This window comes from Populus euphratica, unplaced genomic scaffold, assembly GCF_000495115.2.
Source record: "Populus euphratica unplaced genomic scaffold, PopEup_1.0 scaffold378.1, whole genome shotgun sequence".
NCBI classification, from domain to species: Eukaryota; Viridiplantae; Streptophyta; class Magnoliopsida; order Malpighiales; family Salicaceae; genus Populus; species Populus euphratica.
Window position 1 is genome coordinate 59,912 of NW_011500268.1, and position 22,906 is coordinate 82,817.

The 22,906-nt window shown below is 30.2% G+C and overlaps 1 protein-coding gene across 1 annotated transcript; it reads left to right on the plus strand.

The window, feature by feature from the left end:
• Window positions 1–485: 485 nt before the first annotated feature.
• Window positions 486–5,919, plus strand: LOC105112939 (NADH-ubiquinone oxidoreductase-like protein). Its single transcript, XM_011008863.1, has 3 exons — window positions 486–688; window positions 5,291–5,375; window positions 5,565–5,919. Exons 1-3 carry the CDS (start codon window positions 554–556, stop codon window positions 5,672–5,674), a joined length of 330 nt encoding a protein of 109 aa, XP_011007165.1. The 5' UTR covers window positions 486–553; the 3' UTR covers window positions 5,675–5,919.
• The last annotated feature ends 16,987 nt before the right edge of the window (window positions 5,920–22,906 follow it).

Consider the following 22,906-nt stretch of genomic DNA (forward strand, 5'->3'; position numbering starts at 1 on the left):
GTATGGAAACCTCTCATCATAACTAGTTTCCAATGAACGAGCCTCAATTAAGTATTTTCATAATTTATTTTCTTTTTATTTATTTTTGACACCATGACTAAACTATGGATATGGTTAGTGAATTATTTTTGGACCAATTTTCACATCAATAAAAAACTAAGCTCTATTACTTTTTAGATTAGGTCAATGTCATATCAGGTATTAATCAAATCTAAATATTGAATTATATAAATCCACTAACAATGTATATTTAATTATATTTTTTAATTATTCTTTTGCAATGTAATTAGCTTAATTTAATGACTTTGCCAGCTTCCTTTATAAGAAGTTTAGTATAATTTGCAGCTTTCGTTTTCAAAAATTTGGAAGTTTTTTAATGGAAAAATCGACAAAAGGTTCCTAATGGGCTGACTTTAAAGGCCCACACAACTTACAAACAAAAGAAAACAGCTCCATCCTATCTTTTCTATATATAAGAAAAAAAAACCCGAATATTTCTCTCGTTTTGTTTTTATGTATTTACTGTCCTGCGTAACAGAGAGAAAGAGCGACGATGGCATCGAGCTTGCTAAGAAGCCTTGTAAGCCGAAGCAGAAGCAGATCGTCCAATGTTGGTGCTGCCTTGAGCACTAGAAATTATAGTTTGGTTAGCAATCAAATCAGTAATCACACTGCCAAATGGATGCAGGTATTTTCTTCTTCGTTAATTTGGTATTTTTATTTGGATTACATGTCCAATTCTTCAAATTGATGTTTTTGGAGAAAGGAGATTCCAAATTGAATTTTATAATATAGGGTCGATCTTCTTTTTGTTTTTATTTATACCAGAATCCAAATTGTTAAGGTTTTTCTTTAATCTTCCTTAATTTTTTTTTTGTTAGACTCCCTGATAACTCTATCTATGGTAAATTTAGGAGTCATTGGATAAGTTTGATTCTTTAATTTGGGCAGCTTCTGGGTTATTGATTTAATGGATTAGAAGAATGGGTGGCTTTTAATTTTGAACCATTAGAAAAGTAAAGTTATTCTCAGATGTTAAGATTCATTATCATGGCCTAACTATGATGATAATCAGTCAGCTGAAATTCCCATATCCTTTCAGTTTAAACTGGCTGTTGTTTTGTTTGATTATTTGAGTCGTACAATATATTTGAAGCAATTGCCTAACCATTTGTTAATAATCACATATTTTTGTTGCCAAGGGTATTCTGCTGCGGCAAACGTTTTTTAAGGATAAAACAAAATAAGTCTTTGAACAAAAACCTTGTTTCTTTCCTCGTGTTGCTTATGGTCTACTTGCTTACATATGTTACAATTATTTGTGCATTTTTTCACTTCAAATCATTTTTGTAGTACATAGTAATGATAAATGCATAGTCAGGTCAGTGCTGCATATAGGCTTTTGCTTGAGAACTATGGGGATTGGGTGGGTATGTTGTATATTTAAGAAACCAGAAAACTGGTTCTATGGGAAACACGCATTGATCATTGACATTTTGTTCCATAAACCATGGCGTTAAGTTGTGGATCAAGCAATCATAAATGATCGTCTTTTGTGGTGATAGACTTAGTATGTGTTTGGATGGGAGATAGCTACAGTTTTTTTTTTTGGGCTAAAAAGCATGTTCTTTTAGCTTTTGAAGGTGTGGTTTGTGCTTAAAGGGCGTTGTACCTTTGAAAAAAAGTCACCACACCTCCAAGCCAAACACACTCTTAGACACAAATCTCTTATTCCAAAATTCACACAAGACATTGGTCATAGCAACTTTGAAAAGTCTAGATAATGTAACATGCTACATTTGTTTGTATGCTACACTTTTTTGTGTTTTGTGAATGAAATATTTACCATATGTCTTCAACCTAGTGTGTGTTCTTTACCTTCCTGATTAAAATGTTTATAATGATTTACATGCCTTTTATTAAAACGTATGTGCTCTCTTGCATAACTATTTCTGAGTGTTGGTGTGTAGAGACAAATACTACTGTTTGCTAGGACATTTTCTTTCATGCCAAGCTCATAATACTACTAGAAGTCCCTTGCAACTTATATCATCCTTCATCTTGTGAAAGCATTTAAAAAAATTGAATGATCTGCTCTCTTTTTATGTTTATGTCTGATTTTAGATTGTTGTAGTAATAGATGGAGTACCTAGGTTCATGCATGCTTTTCTATACATCTTTTTATTTACTGCTTATATCTTTTATTCCGCAATGTTTTACTCATTGATGGAGGACATGGTTTGTCTTGTCTTTTGTCAAGTTTTTGAATGCTAAATGATGATTTAGTTGTTATAATTTCTTGGAATAACACATTCTTGATGTAGAACCAAAGAACAAGATAACAACAAGAAAGCTAATTCATGATAGAAATCAAAATTCACGAACAAGAGAGATATACTCGATCTTGAGAAGGGGCCAAATGCAGAGGGACATACTTGACCCTGACATAAATAAACCAAGAGACACTTAGTCTTGGGAAAGCAATACAAGAGAGTGACACTTAATCCTGATGAAAGCTTAGTTTATTTTATTCAACAATTTGAAGATCCAACATGTAATGCTGGGTGGTAATCTATGTGCTTCAAACTAAACAAAATAGGAAAACCCAGTAAGCCTAGATTCTACAAGGAAACTAAAATCCTTATTGAACTAAATAATAAATACTAACATTCATAAATAATAAAATCTAGAATAATCATACAATATTAAAATTCTTAAATAAATAGATACCAATTCTCGTTGTTGCCCATCATCCTTCATTCTCTCCTAGTTGAAAAAAAAAACTAAAAAAGAACTCGATCTTGAGTTCAACTATGTCGAAGTAGCAAAAACCTTGTGAACTTGCATAAACTCCATAGTTCAAAGAAAATTTTATGCACTGGATACTTTTCATTCTTCTTCAAAGATGAGAGCAATGTCGGCAATAAGATAGGCTTCTCATCTACAAGATTGAATTCAAAAGATTACAAAATTAATGTGATTAACATCGCCTTTAAATTCTTCAATTTGCAAAATCTTATTGTACAAGATTCTTTACTTTAACTTCATGATCATCTTGTGTCTGCATGATCGCAATGTCCTCTAACAAGTTTTCTTCAATGTTGTTCATATTCAATGCATTCATCAACTTGTTTTACAATGGTTGCTTGTTTCATCAGACATCCAACTTCTATTTTGAATTAAACAAATGTAGCATTGAATGGGCCTATGTCCTCAAGTGTAGTCTGCAGAGTTTGGATTTCAGTTTTCAAAAGATGTTAGGGCTTCGGTGATTCAGAAAACCTTAGATGGAGTTCGATTAACTGCATGGTAAGACCATTGGACCTTTTGTTTTGCAGAAGAGATGGTATCAATAAGGCTCGCATTATCATACGACATTTGTGACTACCCAAATACAAATATCCATCTTACCACAATTTTCATAAACACAAGTGTAATTTAGTCCAAAAAAAGTCAAAATAGACATGCTTCATATTGAAATTGAATGAAAGCTAGTTCCTCAAACACAAATATAATATTCAAATAACCATAGTCAGAAAAATATTTAATGTAAGACATCCATGTCAATAGGATAAAGGATATGCGAGAATTTAACTAACAAGACTTATCTTGGCTTTTCTCAGTTCTTGAAGAACCATACTTTGCCAATTATAATTATATTATATATGATTCTTTTAAGATTGACCATGAGCAAGAATTGCATGGAACCTTTTCCTTTTGAGCCACAACAATTCTTTTTTAACCATCTTTAACCAAGCAAGTAACGAACACACAAGACAAGTTTTGTAATTACCCTAAAAATGATACAATACAGATGGAGTCGTGATGTAGAATAAATGATGGCAACAAGAAATCTCTACTCCATAACAAAGAAACCTAGTAATCCCACATGGAACTTGATGGAATTTTGACATGATATCAACAACCCTTGCAAAAATCTACCATGAACAATCCTCCATGGAGGGAACGACTTATGGATAGTGCAACCTGGCAGTAATGTTCTTCCTTAACTTGTTTTTTTTTAAAAAATACAGTACCACATGTTTACTACAATATTGTACCGTGTAGCACTAAAATTGTTAGCTTTTTCTAAAAGATCGTACCTCTTCCCTTTCTTCCACTTTTCTCCCTTTTCTTTTCTTTTCTTTTCTTTTCGGAACCAATAGATGGTACTCCTCTCTTTTATTTTATTTTTATTTTTGATGAAGAACAGAAAAAACTAGATGGATTTTACAGTTGAATCATGAAATTCAGAGAGGATAAACTTGAAAATTTTGCGATGGGCACCAAATTGATGAAGAACCAAAGAACAAGATCACAACAAGAAAGTTATTCCAAAATTCAACAACTAGAGAGACACTTGTGTTTACACAAAAAATAAATAATCAAATGTCATTTGATCAAGAGCAATAGTTTTTGACCTTGTGTTTTTAGCAAACCAGTGGAGATAGTTGAGATCGACAATCGACCAAAGTGACGAGGATTCAAATTATTAATTAATGATAAAGTCCTATTCAAAACACGAGTCTTTAGCAGCTTATGTTGTGAATGTTGCAGTATAATTAGAGTTCTAACACATACAATTGCCAAGAGGATGCGGGAGAATAGAAAGGATGAATTATAATTGGAATTGAGTTGTAAAATCCTCATATAAGATTAGGATTTATAGTTTATGTGAAACTTGATCTACAGAACATCTAGCAACTGAAAACAATGGCTAACCTCATATATATATATACAATTTATTTATAAGCTTTTTTGCAGTTTATCACTTTCTTTTATCTTTATTGCTTCACTTTATTTTTATTTAGTTTGGGATTCCTTGACATTACACACCTTCATTTCTAAAGCTATTAAACCAAGTTAAAAATTCCACTCTTCACTTGATTTGTTAGGTTGTTACCTGCCTCCTTTAAGGATTAAGTTCCCAAGTGTAGTTTCTAAGGAATGAATAACGGGGAACATATTGATCAAAAAACACATCCAATGATCAACTACTTGATCTTGACATGAACAAATCAAAAGAGACTTGATTTTGAGTAAAGCAATACAAGAGACACACTCAGTATTGGTGAAAGCACAAGCTATTTTATTTAACAATCCAGCGCCTAATGTCTAGGTGGTTATTTATATACATCAAATCAAACAAAACATGAAAATCTGAAATTTACTCTGCTTGTTGCTTTGAATCTGCAAATCAATTATGAGACCTAAGCATAGTTTTAATCCCAATTTGGAATCTCTTTAAGAATTGACAGCAAAAATAAGCAAGATTTTTCCTTATTTGTAGGATACTAGCAAGAAATCTCCAATGGAATTGATAAATGAAATTCCTCCAATCAAGGTTGAAGGCAGGATTGTCGCATGTGAAGGAGGTTAGTTTGTGCTTATACCTTGTCTTTACATTTCGTGAACGAGGTAGATTTTTAGAAGTTCAATCTGTTATTCTTAACGGGAAGTCAGATTACAAACTCTTCCATGTTGCACTCCTCCAAACCCAGAAATAAGTAAATAACCAATACCAGTTGATGCTAACATTGATGATTTGCTACTTCTTGCTGTAGACACTGACCCTGCACTAGGGCATCCAATTGAGTTCATATGCCTCGACTTGAAGGAGCCAGCTGTCTGCAAGTATTGTGGTTTACGATATGTGCAGGATCATCATCATTAGGAGTTGAAGTTTGTCTTTTTTCTGCAATGTTAATCATTTGCAACCGTATCACATGGGCAATGACTGTTATTGGGTAATCCATGCATCTCGTTATTATCTTTTTTAAAGCCTATTGTGCTGTCAGATGACAAGGCCGAGTGCTAATAACATTATGTTGTGTTCATTACTTAAATACCAGCAGAATAAGGAGTTCTAATCATTATTATTATCTTGCTGCTGGTGATTTACGAACTAAATTTCCTCCATTACTCTGTTTTTGTTGTGTACTTTGAGCCTTGGTGTTTTTCCGCAATTTGGAAAAACATTCTAATAATCTCTGAATCTCTGATTGTTTGGGTTATCGGGGCGATGCTATTGTAACTACCTTCATAAGAAATTTGTAAGCATCATTTTTTGAAAGAAGAATTGGTGATTTTATGTGGAAGTTGAGGAAGTAAGTTTAGGGTTCGTAGTTCTAGATTTCTTTTTTCTAGAATTCTCTAACAGAGCTTACCCAATTGTCATTTATGATCAATTGGTTCGATATATTTCATTTAAATAACAAAGTTTATTCCTTCATTTGTTCTAGAAATAAAGGAATAAAGGGGTATTGTTCACATAAAGATTAAATATCCACACTATTACTAAATAAAAACAATAGTTTAGTACCAGACAGCAGTTTAGTACCAAAAAGGGAGGAAAATGTTAAAATCGATCATCAATAGTTAGATTGACTAAGACATCTAGAACTTATGAACAATTAGTAGAGCTAGTAGAAGATGTCATCGATCAAGAAAATGCAACTAATTCGTGATTGACCAGAAGACCATTGATTAAACTAGCAAGTATTGTAGTTTAGTTAGGGTTTATATAACTTCTAAAAAGAAGATACGTTCAAATAAAAATAATTTTATTAGAACTCATCATGTAAAAAAGGCTATCCGATTGTTATAAATGATGATTAGTTTTATATACACAATTTCTTTTTGCAATTTATCGTTTTTGTTTTTCATATTTTTGTTTACGGATTTTACTATATTTTCATTATCATTTTCTTATGTATTTACACAAATTAGTTTATTTGAATTCCATTTTCTTTCTAGTCTATTAAATCCAAGTAGGAACCCTACATTCCATTTGATTTGTGAGGCTATTAACTATGTTCTATTAGGATTCGGTTTTTAATTTTAATTTCTCTTAATTGAAAGGAAAAAATGAAGAACAGATAGCATATTGACCTAATTTATCTATCAGGACAATAGCATAGCCATCTTGAAGCAAAAGTCTTTTTCTTTCTATGTCTTAAGAGAAGAGACTAGTCCTTTCAAGTTTGCTTTCTTCTTGATAAATCTTAGATGACATTCCCCAATCATACTCTTTGGGGAATTGTTATATAATCACCTAATTAATATCGTTGATGCAGTCAGTCAAGTTCTAGACATTACTAGAGAAGGTTTTTCTTGAGAGGAGCTGCTATACGATGTCATTTTGAAGCAAACTTCAGGTTACTAGGAAGTGCTGGTTTTTGCATAAAAAAGTTAGGGATTTTTTAAGGAAAAAAAAAAGGATAAGAAGTTGAGTATTAATTGATGGATAGAGATTTATCATAGTTTTTATAACTGTAAATATCATATTAAAGCCACCCAACACTTTGTTTTGAAATTTCCTAGGTAATTGACATGTTAGAAAGTGAAACATGATTGATATTTCAAGGGAGTAGTTCTCGATTTTCCATGTCATTGATGTTTGATTTTTTAATCGATTTAAGGATGAAAGTTGATATTTTTTTTTATATTTTAAATAAAGAAATATTGGGGCATTGTTTATTAAAAAAATAAAAAGCAACAAGTTATTTGATTAAGGGGAGTAGCTGTAACTTTGTTTTTCTTAGCAAACCACCTAAAGAGATGAGGATTAAGTTATTGATCAACGACAAAGTTTTATTTAGAACATGAGTTTTTAGCAGTCATATTTACTAATATTATAATATATTTAAAGTTTTGCCACATACAATTCTCAGGAGGAGGTATGCAAATAGAAAGTACAGATTGTTCTAGGATTCAAGTTGTAATTAAAGTTCTTATTTCTCAACAACAGTTTATATAGAAATAGAATTTATAATTTATGTGAAATATGATCTTTGTAACACCATAAATAAGTCGACTATCATCTAGAAACAAAGATCAGCCCTACATATTCAATTTCTTTATAAGCTTTCTACAATTCATCCTTTTTATATTTTTTTTACTAATTGAAATTTAAAAATTTCATTTACAACCTTCTTTTATTCTTATTGCTTTACTCTTTTTTTTAAAAAAAAAAAATTAGTTTGCAAATTCCTTAGCATTTCACACCTTCATGCTAAACCAAGTTAATAACTTCACAATATATTTGATTTGCAAGACTACTACTTATGTTTGTTCAGGATTAAATTTCTAAATATAATCTTTTTATGTTAAAAGAAATGAAGGAATAACATATAACTTATTCATTGGAGAATTGATCGATTAATTAAATTTCTAAATATAATTTCTCTATGTTGAAATGAAGGAATAACATATAACTTATTCATTGAAGAATTGATCGATTCATTGATAAACATATTGATTATTAACAAAAACTAAACTAGGTATGAAAAATATTGTAGCATGTGAGTGAAAACATTATTCACTGGAATAATATTTTTAAGGTTTTGCCCCACACATAAAAAAATTTACATTAACTATGAAGGGTATTGAAAATTTTTTATAAGGTTTATTAGTAAAAGGCACAAGGAAAGAATCAAAATGCCTTTTAAACTAGTGTCAATGGGCTTTTCATCTTTATATAATGATTTTTTTTCATTATTATCGGGTGTTAGTGAAAATATGGTATTTGATGAAATATAAAAAATAACAAGAATAAAAAAGGTATAGGCGTTTATGACGCACTCTCTGTTATAGAGAAGACATGTATAACTTTTACGTGGCATGTGCAACACCTCTCTACATTGAAAAATATGCTTCAATCATGTCATTGGAAGCATCATCATGACCTTTTTTTGGTGGTGCTATATGTGTCATCGGTGGTGATCTGATTTGTTCATGGTGGGTTTTTTTTTTTTTGTCTCTCATCCCCTGAAAGGTGGTGATCTGATTTGTTCATGGTGGGGTTTTTTTTTTTTGTCTCTCATCCCCTGAAAATTATAAATTGGCCCTTCTTGTTATTAGTATTTCAACTTTAGTCCTTATTATTTTGATTCTTAATTTTTATTATTGGCTTTTTCATAGAAGTTTTATTTATTTTTAATTTCATCATTCAATCCTAATTTGCTATTTATTTATTTTTCAATTTGGTCCTCATTATATTGACGTTTCTTTGTTTTTTGTTGAATTGATTTTTCTTTTCAATTTCACTATTCAACTAAAGATTAGTTTGTTTTTCTTATTTTAATTTCAACCCTCATTCTTTTGATTTTTTTTTCTTTTATGAAATTGATTTTTCTCTTCAATCTCACCCTCCAATCAAAGATAAGATTTATTTTGTATTTTAATTTTGATCATCAGTCTTTTAATTATTATTTTCTATTTTGAGTCCTTTTGTATAATTGATTTTTTTTTCAATTTCATCCTTCAATATTTGATTGATTGAGAATTGAGTTTCATGGTTTTTCCTGATAAAGTGCTTCTGGTATAATGATCTGGATCATAGGTTTGAAAAGTTAATGTGAATTAACATTGTTTTTCTTTTTTAAAATTGTCTTTGTGATTTTCATTGTTTTTTTTTTCAATCTAGTTATCCTGATCTCATGACCTAGACCATGGATTTGACAAGATAACTTGGGTTGGCTCAATCCTAATTACTGAGGATATAGGTTTGTCATGTTAACTCAAGTTGACTCAAGCTATTTTTTTAGTCTTTTTTACCTAATTTTGTCCTTTTGTATTTAATAGGTTCTGAATTGAGCTACATTGTTCATCTCATTTTCAAAAAAAAAATTCTCAAGTTATTATGATTTTTTTTTAATTTGGTCCATCTGATGTCATTGTCTATTTTTCCATCTCCTAATTAAAATAAAATAAAATCAATTTATTTGACCCAATTGAATTTATGGCCCGAATTGCAATTTTTTTTCTTTTTTGAACTGCGTTTACAGCATATGCACATCATTTTTTATAGGAAAAAAAATTGGACCTATAGCATAGCACAGGTCCACAACTATTTTTTTTTAATGAAACTGGGGATTCAACACTAAAAACAACTATATTAAAAGAGGAAAAGTGAATCCAATAAGATCATAATAAAAAAATCAAACAAAACCATGGAGGTGGGTAATTAATAACCTGATTGTCTTATTCTTTGGGTTTCTACTAAGACCAAAATTTATTAACTAATTTGCAACTGAGTTAGCTTCTTTGATAGTATATTGTTGCACCTTGACTTTCCATTTTTTAGTTAGAAGTTTTCATGCTTTAAAGATCAAGTTATAATTTGCATCCACCTTGATAGTTTTCATAATAAGTTGTACTATTAGTAAAGAGTCTGACTAAAATGGGTCGGCGTATCCCAAGTGATAAAACTAACTCCAAACGAGTGATAATAGCCTATAATTCTGGTTTGACTAATTAGCATGTGCTTGTTTTGATTGCAAATTTGACACGATCAAAAGATTAATGTATTTTTTCAAGTGCAGGAGTGTCAAAGTAATAAATAACCCGGTAAGACCGGGATCGAACCACAAGGAGATTAATTGTATAAATTATAAATAACAGCAATATAACAACAACAACAACAACAATAACAATAATAATAATAATAATAGAAATAATAGTAGTAGTAGTAAAGAAGAAGAAGTTGATGAGAACTTTGAAATGAAAGATCAATATAAGGACTAAACAATGATAACAATAAATGTCAAGGTTAGAGGATCCACTAATGATATTTCAAACAAATATAATATAAACTTTTTTTATTACTCAATTGGAAATCACACACAAAGGAGGTTCCAATCGGATTATAAATGGTTAACATAATTAGATTAATTATCTTATTTGAATAATGCTAATAATTATAAATGTTGTTAGGCATTCATGATTATAACTTATGTTAACAACAAATCAAGTTCCTTATTCGAATAATGCTAATAATTATAAATGTTGTCAGGCATTCATGATTGTAACTTATGTTAACAACAAATCAAGTTCCTTTCATAGCACAGGTGTAGGTTATACCATACGGTTGGGCTATGAAAGTGCCAATTATTTATTATATCAAGTGTTATATAACATAAATTTATATTAGTCATTTAATAAGCAAAGTATTAAAAAGTGAACAAGATAACAAATACAAAACATGTTAGTATCAAATATTAAAGTTTATATTAATTTTACACTATACTTATTTTCACACCATTAGTGTAACTTTTTTATCTTAACATAATAAACTTAATTAAAGATAATAAAAGAAAGAAAAATAAATAAATAAGATAAAAGTTAACTAAGTAAATGAAAGGAAATGAAAGGCATAAACTTGATATTAATGAAAGCAAAGCATAAACATTACAAAAAAATACAAAGAGAGAAAGCAAGAGCATAATCTTGATCTGGAAACGAACTCTAGATATGAGCGAAACACTGAACAGTGTTTGAGCTGCAGGGCAGATTTGGATTTCTTTGTTGTTGCTACAATTTGGATTTGAAAATGACCTTTTTAAATCTTGGGCTCCATATGAAAGTTGTAGGCCTATGTATTACCTTTCCATCCATAAAAGTAGACCTAAATCCGAGATCTACAGCTTCAGATATGACCCAATTATCGAATAGAGTTTCGATTTGGACTGTACCAACATCTCTTTTCTAAGTTTAGCCATCTCTTTGTCCTTTCAATTTCAGTTCTTAAACTCATCAATCAATCCTTTCATTTATGTGATATGCCTGCATGTAAAATGAACATTTACCACAAATTAAAGGTATCTTATATTATTATATATGTTATTATAAAACATGTTTTAGTTAAGGAGTTACTGATACTTTAAGTGCAAAGCGATGATATAAAACCTTGATAAAAATGCATTTTTAAGTACTAATCATTAGGAAATAGAGTTTTAACTTGAAGTTTTTTATTTTGCCATGAAACACTGGATTATTTGCAATTGAAATTACAACTTGGTTGTCTACAAGTATTTATGTGCTTTCCTTTTACTCTATATGCTGGTCTCCAATCAATTTCTTAATCCAAATACATTGATTTAAAATGGCAGTAACAACTACATATTATGTTTCTGTTGTGGATTAAGCTATGACTTATTGCTTCTTAGAATAACATAAGAAAATAGCAAAGTCAAAGCTAAAACAATAACTTAAAGTACTTATGTTATCAACACAACTAGCCTAATCATTATCAGAATAACTATGAAGTGTGAAATTTTTAACTTGACAAAACCTCAGACTATAGTCAATCGTACCCTTGATATATTTAACAATTCTTTTTGCTGCTTGAAAATAAATTTCACTAGAACAGTGCATGCACCTTGAGAGTAGAATTATAGCTTTAATAATATCTGGTCTTGTTGTAGTCAGATACACCAAGCAACTTATTAAGGTTATATGAATCCTTTAATCAAGTTTTTTTTTATCATTTTCCTAACTTTAGCTATTTGACTCGAAGAATTAGACATCCCTACTAATAATTACTTTGTTGTTTTATGGAAGATAAATCATGTAGGCTTTTGAAACTGAATTATTGGCTACAAAAATCTCAGGTTCTGCCTTTTTATCCAATTTTTCTCTTTTAACCTGAGAAATATAAGAGAAACAAAGGCAATCAAATGTTTTTAAGTTTTGTATCCTTAGTTTATAGTCATGCCATAATTCAAATAGAGTTCTTTGTTGTAAAGCTTTTGTTCGCAATATGTTTAACAAAAAAAATTATTGTGTTTGCAACCTTAGCCCAAAATTTCTTTGGCATCCCTTTGTCATGAAGCAAACAACTTGTCATCTTTATAAGCGTTCTATTTTTTCTCTCAACCATCGCATTCTATTGAGAGGTATAAGGTGCTGTTAGTTGATGCTGAATGCCTTCATTCTCATAAAACTTGTTTAATATTTTTATGTATTTAGATTCCTTATTACACCTAATAACCTGTATTTTACATCTACTTTGATTTCCCAATCAAGCTTTAAACTTTCAGATATGTCAACAACATCATATTTAAATTTCATGAAACAAATCCAGCACGTTGTTATGTGATCATCAATGAAAACAATGTAAAACTTATTATCATTCAATAATGGTGTTTTCTAATGTCCTCCCATATTTGTGTGTACTAAATGTAGTTTCTATATAACCATTCAAGCCTTGTTTTGTGGAAAAGAAAGCCTTGTATGCTTTCTGTACTGACAGGCTGTACATATAGGAAAAGTATATTTTAACTATTACAAGCTTTGTTGTTAAAAATACGTTTTAACTCATAAAATCATCTGAACTTATATAGCCTAGTTACAAAACTTAAAAACTGGGGGGTCGGGTCACTGGTTCAAAGTAGCGACTCGCCTAGCCACTGTTGCATGCATGCATGAACAGTTCACACAAGCATGCTATAGTAGTAAGGTAATTAATTTGGCAAAACAAGTGAAGAAAGACTTACTTGGTGAGGCAGCTGCGACTAAAGGCAAAGTGGAGCTGCTATTTTGTTGTTTAGAAGACAAATACAAAGACGATAACGATGGATGGTGGTCGATTGTTGTTGTTTCCTCTTTTATTTCTTTTTTTTCTTCATCTTCTCTATTCTTTCTTTCTTTTCTTTCTTTTCTTTCTCTTTAGTTTTGTCCCCTATTTTCCTCTCTCTCAACTAGTTTTGACACTACTGTTGTGGCTGGAAGAAGCTGGTGCTTAGCTGGGACGATGGAGACTCCATTGTTGTTGTTACATGTAAGTGAGCACACCCTATTGTTGCTATTGAAGAGTGTTGTTGTCTTAAGTTCAGACTGTGAAGAAAGAGGGTTACTGGTGCAAAGGTTGGCGAGAATAGTTTCTAAACATTGCTTCAATGCAGGTTGAGACAGTACATGACTGCCATGTTGCTCCCAGTATTGCCATCTCGTTTATGGCCGAAACAAGAAACCACGATAGGGCAACTAAAGACTTTGTTAATGCAACTCTCGTCCGCCATGCTGGTGCAGAGCTGTTGTTGGAGGATAATCTTTCACATATGTCACTGCTTTATGATGTTATGTTACTGAGTTGCTCTGAGTGTTGGACTAAAAAGAAGTGGTTGTTATATGCTTGCCCATCTATGGTGGCCGAAGAAGTGTGATTGTTAGTGATTTTTGTGTACCGATACAGACAGTTGAGAAGGAGGAAATCCCCTACTAGCGAAGAGACAAACTATATTATGGTTGAGGCTGGCGTTACGTTGTTAAGGGAGGATGAAAAAGGAAAAAAAATCAAGGAGGGGGAAGGTATTGCTGGTTTGAGACCAAGGAAAAGGAGAGGAAAAAGTTGGGGGAAAGGGGCAACGGCGGCTAGTCTAGGATTCGATCGTGCCCTCTTTTTTTTTGTTAATGTCTTTTTTATTTTTTTTTGTAAGGTTTTTGGTAATGACCTTCTCCTAGGGTTTCCTCTACCTTTTTTAGTGTATACATTGAGGTTTGTATTTATAATGTTAGAGTCTCATCACTTGCGAGAAGTAAAGTCTCAATCAAACTTTTTTTTTTTTAAGTTCGAATTAGAATTTGAATTCAAAAGTAGACTACTATCATTATCTTGAAGATAAGAATTATCTTAAAGATAAGCATAGAATGGCAAAAACAAATTGTAGTACCTAGTTTCCGTACAAGTTGACAAATCATATTTTTTATCAAAATAAATCTATGATCTTTTAATTTTACATTTTAAACCTCATAAAAATTAAATTAAAAACCAACAGGCCAAAATTAGGTTACAACATAAGTTATAAGTCATTGTCCTTAGAAAATATATTATTGTAATACTTTATTGCTAGTTCCTTCAATTAAACCTCATCCCAAATCCATTGTTGCTTATTATTCATAAGACACTAAATCCTGTTCTTTTATATTCTAATTATAGTCTTGGTATCAAAATAAGTCATGTTTTTATCTTTAGATGATATACATTGACATCTTGAATTTTTCATACCAGAAAACCCCTTCTTAATTAAGGATCTGATTATATTCCTAATCTATTAATTAAGGATCTGATTATATTCCTTGTTTATTTCCCTTTACAACCGAATTAAGAAAGGGTTGTTACCTCCATTCAAGCTTTTCTGAATTCCTCATAGTTTGACAAGTACTCTTTTCTTTTCCTATAGAATATGTTCCCACACACTTCTTTGTTTCAAACCTTCAAACTACAAAAGGGTTGTTACCTTCATTCAAGCTTTTCTGAATTCCTCATAATTTGACAAGTACTCTTTTCTTTTCCTGTAGAATATGTTCCCAAACACTTCTTTGTTTCAAACCTTCAAACTACTAGTCATCTCTTTAAGCAAAACTAGCATTTTTAATCCCTTCACTCAACTCTTCTGCATCAACTCAATAAGCTGCCAATGAGACATTCATGTTACTTTAAACCTAAAAAACCTTTCCTCTTTTTTGCTATATAGGTTGTGATTCTACGTCTGAATCAAGAGTGAATGATGATCTGACTTGACTCTTGGTGAAACCTTTATTACAAACTTAAGAAAATTAAGTCTAAGAATACAGTTCTTAAAACCCCTATCTAACTTTACAAACATTCTACCATATCTTTTACTATCTTAACCCCTACAAGTATATTGGGATTTATATACACCACAGTACATATTCATGGTGAACTTCTCCTTCTACTAGGTTCACAATTAGTTAAATGCTAGTTATGGTGGATGCATTTACTAGTACCATTGTATAAACATAACCTTTTTATTAGGTTGCATTTAAAAATAGTTCATGGCTCACCATCATGTTAATCATAAGCAAAAGGCTAAGGTGATACAGGGTATCGTGCAACTATCTAAGATGCAACGATATGATAAGAATTTGAAACAAGTTTTAACCAATTAGTGTAAGTGATCAAGCTAGTAATGATTGTACCATTAAAAGATAGAGAGGCAAATTGTATTATTGAGTATTGAGTATTAGTGTGCCCCCCTCCCCCTAGCAATTGATAATAAGAGTGTAATTTGAGCTTGCTCAATTCTGGCTAAACAATTAAGCACAAACTATATCATTGTGTTAAAAATGGTGATATATGTAAAGAAATTGTTAGTGGTTATATTCTCCATCTCTATCTTCATATTTTTTTTATATCAACTTGTGAGAGATTAAGCTTTTAATAAAAAGACCTAGTATCAACAACATTTTTCTTTTCATTATGCCTTTGAATGAAGGTTTGATCATGATCAACCTCTAAAGTCGATGGTAAACTTAATTATAGCCATCTTGCTACAAAGAAAATTTATTGAGTATAACTTTTAAGTAAAGGTGGTAATGTGCTCTTGAACAAATTGATAAAGGCAATGTAGTAAGATGATGAGATGTCTTGAAAGAAAATAAGCTAGCTTGAGTATTAGAAATTGTAAACTTGTGAGAATCTACTAGCTAGACGTGGAAATCACCAATTCAAATAGTTAGTTCAAAAGCCCTCGTTTGGAATTGCATTCAAACAGGGGTTAACCAAAATCTAAAAACAAATTGCTTAAAATTAATTTTTATTTTATTTTTTAATTGTTATGATGTACTGATATTAAAAATAATTTTTTTAAAAAATATATTTTAATGAATTTCTAAGAGAAAAATACTTTGAAAAAAAAGCAGTTATCATACTCTCAAACATCTCTAAATAAGATTTAATGATACTAAAGGCCCTTATGGTATTGATTTTTGATAAACATCCTTATGGTTTCGTTCTTTGGGCAACAAGGGTATAATTATCTACAATAAACCTAATGTATTTCTATTGGTTTAATTCTGAAAATTTGATTAAAGATTCAAAAAATATTAAAAAAATAAAGAATCAAAAATATTTTCCAACTTTTTATTATTTATTGCTAGAAAATTTTTTTCTAATGTTTTTATTTACATCATAAATTTTTTATAATTTATTTCAAAAGACAAAAAAAAAAATTAAGGACAAGCCTAACGTTTAAGAAAGTATGCAAGTGTTTAAAAAATACATGCGGGGATAAAAAGAAATGTGAGGAATGAGATCCCCAAACCTGTCTTGTTAAATAAGTTCTTAAGCAGGAAACGTGTGGAGCACCTACCCTTCCAACTAAATCCAACATGAGTGATTGAATCATTGATAAATGATGGTTAATAAGGCCCTTTTCCTTGAATATCTTGAAAAGCTAGCTAAAAAGACATGGTTAAAACTTGGTCAATAAGATTTTCTCTAATGTAGGCATTTACTCAAAGCAATGAGATATATTATAAGTCTCAATTATACATGTTTTTAGGGAGTTAAACATCTTATTCTTATAAGTGACTATGTAAGGAGATCAATCTTAAGAGTTGGGAGCTACTGCTAAGGTACCCCCCTTTATTTATAAAGGATAAGAGAAAGAATGAGGAGACAACACAATTTAGCTTGGAAGAAACACCTTTCCTATATTTATCTTGGATATTGAGGTATAAGTTAGTAACAAAAAGGAAGAGGGTTTTTTCTTGGTAGAGGCATGCATCTTTCTTTTGTTTTTTTTTAAATGAATGGAATCAAGGCGTTCATATGAGATTCCTCAACCTCAAATTAAAAAGTAGGAGGATAAGTAGAGCAAGAGTTCTTAGAGATACCATCTAATCTCGTCTTCAAACTCATCCATTTAGGCCTTACTAGGAATATGTTAATCCAGGGAACTTGGCTTAGAAAAAGCTTCTTTCTAGTAAGGGTTAATCATAGTGAAAGAGATAAAGCTTTAAAGTAGAGCCTATTTTATTTATAGTTGAATAATAGTATAAGCCATAGGTTATTACATAACTAATAGAGTCAAGATTTCTTTTTATCTAAATGAAATGATTCTTACAAAAACAAAGTATTGCTAGAGGTTAGCTTATTTTATAATTAAGTTAGAAATTTGTCTCTTTTTTGTTATTTTATGCTCCTTTAGATATAGTTATTTACTTTCCTAACTAAACATATTTTGAAGAATGAAAAGGAAGTAGCTACGTTCTTATACTTTTAAGATTGAATGGGTAAAGTAAAAGCTTAATGCTTGCATTCATCAATCTTAATTGCATTTAATCTTTCATGAAGTAGTATCATAAGGACTCAAATAAGCCTGGGCCTAGCTAGGATCACTTTACACTAAGCCAAGTTAACTTTCTTATCGAAAATATTTTTCCAATCATTTACATACAAACTCAATTCTCTTAATTGTCTGAGCCCTCTTTCTACTACCAAAAAAAGACACCTTTACTTCTTAAAGGAAAGACAAACAAGTTCCACCTCTAGATTATGGTCAAGCTACTTTTATAATTGTGTCAGCAATTAATTTTCTACTTTTAAACCATGACCACTAAATTATACATCTTTTATATTTCTATGCAAGAATTATATTTATCATCCTGTAGTTAGATTATTTTTTTCACTCACCCTCTATACTTTGAAAAAATATTGTTTATATCCCAAGTGAATATAAATTTTTAAATTTGACAAAATGACTAAATTATTGTTATGAAATAAATTTAATAAAGGATGGTCTATGCTAAAGACAAGAAAGAAATGATTAAGAAAGGGCCGGACTTGATAAGTGTGTAACGAAATTTGGACTAAATTAAAAAGAACAAGATTTGGTTATGAGTTGAAATAATATTACACAATGAAGAAGAAAGTTTGAATCAAGTAAAAAGGAAATATTAGAATACAAAGTAGAAATGGTTTAGGTTTGTCAAAGAAAAAAGCAACAAGACATGTGAAGAAATGAAGAAGAACAGTTGAAGTCACATATCCTTAAAATTAGGAAGAATAAAGAAGATGGGTGATTACTAGATGATTTTCTAGAGTCTTTTCTATTTAAAAAAGGTCTAATAAAGAAAAAAAAACACATAACAACAACTTAAAAAAACTCAACAAATCAATAACAATTGCACTACAATTTGATCAAATTTACAAGAACTTTAAAATCTGTTTACCAGTAGGCAATATACAAATATGTAACTAGGAGGCAACATCTCTCTCTCTCTAAAAATATATTATTATTTTTTTTGAATTGATGGAAATAAAATTGAAAAAGCAGTTAAAACCTACTTGGTGTCTAAAGAACTTTCCAATCAAAAACTTTGCTTGGACTCATCAGCTAATTACAAGTAAAACTATAATAAAGCAGTTGACAAGTAGTTTGCCCTCCTAATGATTATTCATGTTCGTTTCTCTAAAATTCTTGCACTTTTTTTCCCACAAATCAAACAAAGATCCACGATTCTTGTATAGGCAAGCAATGGAGGAGCAGGAATAAGGTCGATGAAACCAATTAACATTGGAAGCTCGTAATAAGGCCTAATAGTACTTAGAAGTGTTTATTGAGTAGCATTGAATTATTTCAAACAGCAAGACTATAATTTTTTCCCCTCCTGAATTCATATTTTTTTTGTTGGATTTTATCTTTTTTTATCCAAGTGGTCTTCTTGATATAAAACTCGATACTTGTATTATATGATATCCATACACAAACATTTTATGCACACTTGGAGCCTTTTAATTTAAATTTGAATTGTTTTAACCTTCATCCAAAGAGCAATCACGTCATTGTAAAAGTAATGCATGGTAGTGGATGACATACAACTTTGTAAAGATTTCTTCTTGATAATCCAGTTGATACCTTTTCTAGTAGCATGGGGTTAAACTACCATTGATGTTATAAAGGAACAGTACGTGTCATCTCCCGCCCTACCCTACCCTCACTTTTCTTATTTTTCTATTTCTAGGAGACCAGCAAACAAGCTATCATCCATATAATTTGCTCTCTATTTAACCATCGTGTTTTTTTATTGATCTCGCAATAAAGATCACCCTTAAAAGAGTTTAAAGCCATGGAGGATTACAATCCGGCGAAACAGAATGGCAAAATTTATGAAGGTAACAATAATGGCGCTTCAGCGGTCATTGCTTGAATTGAAAAACTCAAAACTCGTTGTAGAAAGTATAATTACAGGCTCTGTTTTGTGCTTAATGCTAGGAATATGAAATTTTGGTTGTCTGTTTGTATCCTGGGCCAACATATATTTCTAAATTTGATAAAATAACAAAACTATTGTTTTACAATAAATTTAATAAGGGATAGTCAAGGCTAAAAACAAGAAAGACATACTGAAAAAAAAAAAGCCAAATATGATAAATGTGTAACAAAATTTAGACTAAATTAGAAAAAACAAGATTTGGTTATGAGTTGAACTAATATTACACAATAAAGAACAAAGTTTGAATCAAGTAAAAAAATATATTAGAATACACAGTAAATGTGGTCCAAGTTTGTCAAAGACATAGAATATGAAGGAATGAAGAAGAGTAGTTAAAGTCACATATATTGTCTTCTCTATTTAAAGAAGGTCTAATAAAGAAAGAAAAAAATAATAAACACTCAAAAAGATCAACAAATCAACAACAATTGCACTATATTTTGATCAAGTTTGCAGGAACTTCAAAACCTATTTACCACTAGGCACTAGGTAATAACCTACAGACAAGTAAAAAGTAAATAACTTATAAGTGATAATAAGTAATCTTATAATGTAACAAACTTGCATTTTCATTATCAAAAGAAAATTAAAGAACACCAAAAATATCAATTGGTGTTATTTTATCAAGACATTCTAGTGTGTGGTTGTAATCAAAACAAATAAACATTCAATATAGTAAAGTATTTAATGACTTCTTATGTATTGAGTTATATTCCAACATTGTTATAAGTCAAGAGTTGTGAGTCTAGAATCATAGTGAAAGTCTGTAATTTTAAATTCAATAAATAAGTTATAAGGTCCTCTTAATTAAGATAGACATAAAAAAACCTACAAAAAAACTAGTGATCATAATCGATATGTCAAATTTGTTTCTTTGACATTAAGACACTAAAAATATCAAAATTACCATAAAACCTATAGAAAAAAGAAGAATTAGTGGATATACTTGTTGAGGAAAGAAACAAAGAATCAATCCTTCAAATTAGGGAAACGTAAGATGAAGAATGAAACAAGTTTATAAATGTAGAAGAGAGATATAACCCTTTTGTATAAAATTAATTGTTATTTCTATAATATGATAAATTTATATTTTTTTTATACCACATCTCCTTCTCTCTTTTAAAAAAAAATCATATTTAATACCACTTCTTCTCTCTTTTAAAAAAAAATCATATTTAGTAACAAAATTTAGACTAAATTAGAAAAAACAAGATTTGGTTATGAGTTGAACTAATATTACACAATAAAGAACAAAGTTTGAATCAAGTAAAAAAATATATTAGAATACACAGTAAATGTGGTCCAAGTTTGTCAAAGACATAGAATATGAAGGAATGAAGAAGAGTAGTTAAAGTCACATATATTGTCTTCTCTATTTAAAGAAGGTCTAATAAAGAAAGAAAAAAATAATAAACACTCAAAAAGATCAACAAATCAACAACAATTGCACTATATTTTGATCAAGTTTGCAGGAACTTCAAAACCTATTTACCACTAGGCACTAGGTAATAACCTACAGACAAGTAAAAAGTAAATAACTTATAAGTGATAATAAGTAATCTTATAATGTAACAAACTTGCATTTTCATTATCAAAAGAAAATTAAAGAACACCAAAAATATCAATTGGTGTTATTGTATCAAGACATTCTAGTGTGTGGTTGTAATCAAAACAAATAAACATTCAATATAGTAAAGTATTTAATGACTTCTTATGTATTGAGTTATATTCCAACATTGTTATAAGTCAAGAGTTGTGAGTCTAGAATCATAGTGAAAGTCTGTAATTTTAAATTCAATAAATAAGTTATAAGGTCCTCTTAATTAAGATAGGCATAAAAAAACTTACAAAAAAACTAGTGATCACAATCGTATGTCAAATTTGTTTCTTTGACATTAAGACACTAAAAATATCAAAATTACCATAAAACCTATAGAAAAAAGAAGAATTAGTGGATATACTTGTTGAGGAAAGAAACAAAGAATCAATCCTTCAAATTAGGGACGTAAGATGAAGAATGAAACAAGTTTATAAATGTAGAAGAGAGATATAACTCTTTTGTATAAAATTAATTGTTATTTCTATAATATGATAAATTTATATTTTTTTATACCACTTCTTCTCTCTTTTAAAAAAAAATCATATTTATAATTAAATCATTAGAACCTTAGACAAGTTATTGATAAATTGTTACCACACACTTCAATGGAATATATTGAAATTAACTTCAAATTCATATTTACAACGTTTTAATTCAAAATTTGAATATATGTATATTGAATAAAAAACGAAGGGTTTATCAAAAGAATTTAAAGAAATAGAAGTTAAAAACAAGAATAAAAGATTCTAAAAAAAAAATTCTTACATTTAAGAAACTCCATAGTGTGCCTCAGACTTTAATGTGTGCGCGCGCGTAGTGGCGGAGGCAGGGGAGGCTGGCAGAGACCCAATCCCTGCAAGAAAATTTTCTCCAGCCTCTTCCTTGAAATAAAATTTCAAAAAGAAAATCCCCCAATAAAATTATTTAATTTAGCCTTCCCTTGATTTTTTTTTTCTTGTTCCGCCCCTTATGTGTCTAACCAAACCACCAAGCCATGAAATGGATTCGCCAATAAAATATAGAGCATCAACACCTTTCTTGCATGGATACTTGATGAAGTTCCTTGCAAAACATGAGGGCAAGCATCAATAAAATTCAGCAGACATTAGTTCTTTTTTTTTATTTGTGTTGGAGCTTTAGAGCCTAAATGCAATGTTGCATTAATTTGTTATAACGGGATGTTAAGAAGAGTGATAGTTATGTCTGTTTCATAGAAGGCATTGATTAATTATATTGGAATCTGAAAGTAATAATGTGGCAATAGAAAAGGAAACTTTGCATAAAAATTGAGTAACCCAGCAAATGACACATGAATAGTTGGCTTATAAAAAGCTTCTTACAAATCACAAAGCATGCCCATACCACATGTAAGAACCCTCACAGAATTGAAGTCACATGACATCTATGCATATTCATATGGTTTGGCCATTTTAGTACTGTACTCCTTCGTTGTCCAACCTTCTGCTACAGGATTTGTAGATCAGCCAACAGGGAAATTAGATC

Coding starts and splice junctions, on each gene's coding strand:
- LOC105112939 (XM_011008863.1), top strand. CDS start 554: ATGGCATCGAGCTTGCTAAGAAGCCTTGTAAGCCGAAGCAGAAGCAGA. Junction 689..5,290: donor ACACTGCCAAATGGATGCAG/GTATTTTCTTCT, acceptor CCTTATTTGTAG/GATACTAGCAAGAAATCTCC. Junction 5,376..5,564: donor GATTGTCGCATGTGAAGGAG/GTTAGTTTGTGC, acceptor TTCTTGCTGTAG/ACACTGACCCTGCACTAGGG.